Below are 5,239 nucleotides of genomic sequence, written 5' to 3'. Positions count from 1 at the left end.
TTCCCCTCATTCCCTTTACAAAGAAAGCAAAAAAAAAAAAAAATAAAGGGGGGGAATGATGTTTCCACTGAGCTGTGACACAGCTTTCTGCGTCTATAATAGAGGAGATATTATCAGAAAGGACAGGATAATTGCATTCAGAAGGCTGTCATATTTTAAAATATCTTAAAGCACACTTTGAACGATTTTTCACTGTGGTCATAACAATTGAAGCATAAAAAAACCAAAGATACATGATTTTGTACAAATATATAAAATTTCACTATTATGAAGGTTTTCACTGTAGCGAAGACATCATTTCTGTATCTGAAGAATAAATGCACTTAGCAAATTGCAGGTGTGGCTGACCTTAAGTCAACTGTTCCATAGCCCCTCCTTGAGAAGCATATTTCCCAGATGTCCTGAGAAAAGTCACAACAATCTTTTTGCCCATTTTCACCCAAAAGCACTTACTGGTACTCTGCAGTCTTATCCTCAGCAGACTGTGGCAACTATTTCTCCCACAGCCACAATATCCTACTTAGGCGTGTTTGACAAGGGTTTGCTAGGCTGAGGGGAATTTCAGCAACTTAAAAACTAGCTTCTCCAATTGCAACTGCAAAGGGAATTTTTAAGTAGCAAAATATAGTTTGTTCAGATCAGAATTTAGCTTGTACCAGGAAAAAAACCTTTTACAGTACAGATTTTATGATGCAAGTATCTTATTATGTCTTGCAAGGCAACTAAAAACTTGCATGGTGTAGTTTTAGTACCAGTTTGTAATACCTACTATTAAAAAACCTCAAAGTCCAAAGTACAGAAGTGGAAGAAGTAACCAATTAACTACTTGCATGCTGTACAGGTTCAAAATTGCAATTTTTTCCAGTAACCTGAATAGCAGAAGGGATATTACCAAGTTAATTCAGATATAACTATGAGTCTGGCAATGCCACCTTCTCTAGAGTGGTTTGTGAACATCACTGCTACATGTATGCAAGGTTCCCTTACTCTATAGATACCTACCAGCTCCACAATACCCATCAAAATTACAGTCTATGTGCATGTTCTCTCAAGCTGGTAACTGCAATTCACTATGGGTTTCAAGCCATAACCCTTTAACTTTTGTTACTGCAATGTTTATGCAATAAACATAAATAAATAAAACAGAATCCTGACCTTCACACCTACTTTTATCTTGACTTTAGGGTTCAGTACCAATTTAAGATCTGTTATGCAAGAAATAGGACAGGACAAACCTGTGCATCTTTCTATTCCTTCCATCCACAGTCTCTTTTCTGTCTGTCCAGCGAGACTTCTGGTACATATATTTGCTTTGTTCAAAGATCTCTCACATCAACATTAATTATGCTATGAAGGACAACAATGCAAATTATTTATGTATTTCAGTTTGCTTATTCTTACATTTGATTTGGCTTGAAGTTCATTACGTTACTGTCTCAAGTGTGACAGATCATCCCTGTGTGCTCCTTTCCAAGAGAGCAAACCCCATGAATTTCCCCGGGGTACAAAGAACTATTTGCTAGAAGCCACAGCATAAATGCTAAAACACAGGAAAATTCAGGTAGACATTTGCCCAGAGGGGAAGAAAATAAAGAGCTGGTTTTGCTTTGGAGTGCTGATATAAAAGACTTTCATATTGTCAGCACAGAAATGCCCGATGAATGATTTTGAACTTTTCAAATCTGGGCATAAAATTCAGAATATCCAGCTGATATTCCTGAAAGAACACCCTTTTTGAAACTAGTCAACAGAAAGAACCACAAAATCCAGCTAGAAATCTCCTTTAACACCCAAATAAAGAAGCTGTATAAAATCATCTCTCTTACTGACTTAAGAACAGAATAATAAGAAACCCCTTTGCATTTCAAGTGTCAAAATAATCAGCAGACTAACAAATCATTCTCTAAAAGCAGCCTACTTAGCTTAGGTATGAGAAACAACAGAAATACTTCAGTCTGGGGAGTCCCTGGAACTATTCTATATTCCGGTCCAGAGTACTTCTCCGTTCACTTGTATTTACAATATTAAACAGCTTAGCCTGCAGTAGCATTCAGAACATGTATCCATAATCCTGCTTGGATAATAACTGCATGGAAGCACAACCTACATCTACACTGACGGCCAGTAAGGTGGGGAGACATTCAATACACGGAAAAAGTCCTTGACCTGTTTAAGCCATTGTTCCTTTACATCAATTTAGAATTCATTAACTTAAATTAAGGATGTCAACAACTTTTTATTTTATCTATTGTTCTGGAGGTGGCCCCTGGAGGAGTGTCAGAAGGTGTCTCTGTCATTGATCTTTCCCATATAATTCTTCCAACAAACATTTTAACAGCATTAACATTTCCACATCCATGCATTCAACCTTCTGATAAACATTAGCTAAATCTCACCAAAGCAAAATACCTTCATAAACCCTTCCCCTCACACATACCTCCTTTCTTAATAACCTTGGTATTGCCCTTGAAAGTTAACTCTCCATTTCTCCCCATATTGCCCAACTAGCACTGTCTCCTAATACAGGTTTTCAGTTCAAGAACTAGCAAATTTTTTCCTCCTCTCCCTGCTAAACCCATTAACTTGGACAGCTGAACACCCTGGTGAGTGTCCTCATCCAATTCTCACCAGCTCAGCATTTGTTTCAGGATGAGCTGGGAACTTGTTTCAACTTCTTTATCTCCTTTCCATCTGCTTCGCAGAAGGAAGTCTCTCCCCTTTTCCCTTCACCAGTTTAATGCCTGACATTAGAAGCAAGATCCTCTTCAAATTAATGACATTATTTTACTGTTTTCTGCAAATTCTGAGTTCAGTTTCACTCATTCCTTTAGTACACAATTTAATGGGAGGCACAGCCTAGTTAATCTTTTGCAGAGGAACCTGCTTACAAAGAAGGGAGCAAACTTTACCAGAGTGTTATCATGAACTGGGTTTGCACTCCTCGAAAAAGTATGCAATGTCTCATGCAACAGAGCAGCCTGGGAGCTGAAGCAGCACCACTGTTCCTCATATTTTGCCTAGCTCTCTTTCTGTAGAGCTAAGCATGTCCTCCCTTGAAGGCCACTCCTCAAAGCTCCACTCATCCCCAATGACAAACACAACAGAGTATTTTTTACTCTTACAGTGCATCACTTTTTGTTTCCGATAGACCAAGCAGCAGAACAACCCCCTTCCTCCCTGCATACCAGTTTTCCCATTCACCAGAGGAAACCCTTCATCCCTCCCCAGCCAAACAACAGCTCTGGATGCTGGTTTCCAAGATTTTCTCCCACACACAGATTTACTCACTAGGGGTCATTGGTAAATCGAGGAAGTCGTGGCTGAGGGAAACCATAGAGATGACAGTAGAGTACATCAAAGCAGTAGCAGCACATCTCTGCTGTCACCACCAGGTTCTTGGTGCTGTTGGCAGTTCCATTGGGCCGAGTAAGTGGGCTCAGAGCTCCTGAAGTGGGATTCATTCGAGTAATTGGGGAATTTCCTGGGCCCAAAGTCAAGTCAGATACGTTCTCCCTTCCATTATTCCCATCTGTGTGCTGGTGGTTCTGAAGAGGACCTGAACTGGAGCCTGGTACAGTTGTGGCCTGATTCCCATGACTGTGTGTTCCGCTTCCAGATAGTTTGGGCTTCTTTACCCCACAACAGCCAGCTGCCAGCTTGGGCTCAAGTGGAGGAACACAGCGTCTTTTTCCCATCCTGCTTCAAAACTTGCTGCCTGGAGCACTGCAGAACCCTGGCGAGGAGGGAGGGGGAAAAAAAGCAATACACAAAACAGTTACAGGTGAAAAACCAACGGCTGCTTCCTTGCTTCTGCTAAGATATCAGAGAGGTTTGCTTCTGCAACAAAAAGAGGAAGAACACCCTCACAAGGTACAGCTAAGTACAGACCTAAAGCCCATTCAGCAAGTGGAATGGTTTTACATATAGATTGGAAGAGTGTGTACACAACATGCATGAAATCACACTTTTAAAGTCATTGCTGAGGTGTACCAAACACTTCAATAGGCGGCTCATCACAAAAAAAACCCCAAACCAAATAAATGAACATAACCACCCTTCCCTTTAATAAAGGGAATTAAACTGTTGGGAGAACAGAAGAAAAATGACAAAAGGACTTCAGACCACAGATAAACCCCATCCACTACTTTTCTAGATCACTGCCCCCGCCCCGAGTCAGCGCCTGCACCGATGGCAAACAAGCTACTGAACAACCACAAGTGCATTTCCCTTCCCTGTTCTCAATAGAAGAGTGACAACTCGAATGACACCTGCAGGGTTGGAGTCCCAGGGGTGCTGCCCTTGATTTAGCTCTAGCCTAAGCAAGACACAGAGAGCAGCTACAAGCACCGAACCACCATCTTCTAAACACCAGACTGCTTTCCAGACCCCGTGAACTAGTGAATCTGCATTTACTTTCTAGGATTAAGTAAATCAATAGTGCTCATAAGTGAACACGTACAGTCGGGATGTGCAGGAGAGGAAGAGCTGAAGACTGCGCACAGTCTGAACAGAGGCAAGTGATGATGGCAGGAAACAGATACAGTATTTAAAAAACCAACCAAACAAAACCCAGTGTTTTGCTTGCAAAGAAGATAATGCTAGCTCTTACATCACAAGAAGGGGTGGAACGAATACAGGGAGGAAAGCCTATGTAGACAAAAATGAACAACAATGATAGGCAAGTACACACGTCACTGGTAGGACCTTAAACAAGTGTAATATCATCACCATGAGATCTAAACACCCAAAGGGAGGAAAAACAGTCCCCCACCTGCCAAACGGGGCTAAAAGCACGGACATGTTAATCACAGAGCACACCGTGAACTGGAAGTCACACTCTGGCTCTTGCTGCTTCTTTAACCCCAGCACATCCCTCCAACTGTTCCAAGTACTTAACTGATGGCTGAACAGACAGCACATACACAGAACAGGGGTGGGTGACGCACACTGAAATCCATGGCATGACAACTCCCTCCCTTCTCTGCGCCCGCGGACAATGCAAACTTTATCCATCAAGTTTCATCAGCCATCGTTAAGAGTCCTACGATCCTGAACTGAACCAGAACTGGTGCAAGACACATTGAAGTGTGCCTCCCAACACAAAACATGTGCTTTCTCTGCTCCTCACCTTTCAGAAAGACAATCTCCGTAAGGAACAATTTACAAGACCTAGTGAAAATTATCATCTTTCCTTCGATCTCTGCCTTTGTAATAAAAAAATCAAAAGGTATAACTTTGA

At 41.5% G+C, this 5,239-nt stretch overlaps 1 protein-coding gene across 1 annotated transcript in view; it reads right to left on the bottom strand.

Annotated features, from left to right (window-relative positions):
- AMMECR1L (AMMECR1-like) overlaps positions 1–3,735 on the bottom strand; it is a 10,139-nt gene extending 6,404 nt beyond the window's left edge. The window contains exon 1 of the mRNA XM_010019706.1: positions 3,289–3,735. Within this exon, the coding sequence (XP_010018008.1) occupies positions 3,289–3,695 (407 nt within the window). The 5' untranslated portion in view covers positions 3,696–3,735. The remainder of the gene's footprint in view (positions 1–3,288) is intronic.
- Between the last annotated feature and the right edge of the window lie 1,504 nt (positions 3,736–5,239).

Source organism: Nestor notabilis, unplaced genomic scaffold, assembly GCF_000696875.1.
Source record: "Nestor notabilis isolate BGI_N333 unplaced genomic scaffold, ASM69687v1 scaffold28988, whole genome shotgun sequence".
NCBI lineage: Eukaryota > Metazoa > Chordata > Aves > Psittaciformes > Psittacidae > Nestor > Nestor notabilis.
The sequence above is the reverse complement of the archived record's forward strand: the minus strand, read 5'-3'. Positions and strand labels throughout refer to the sequence as shown.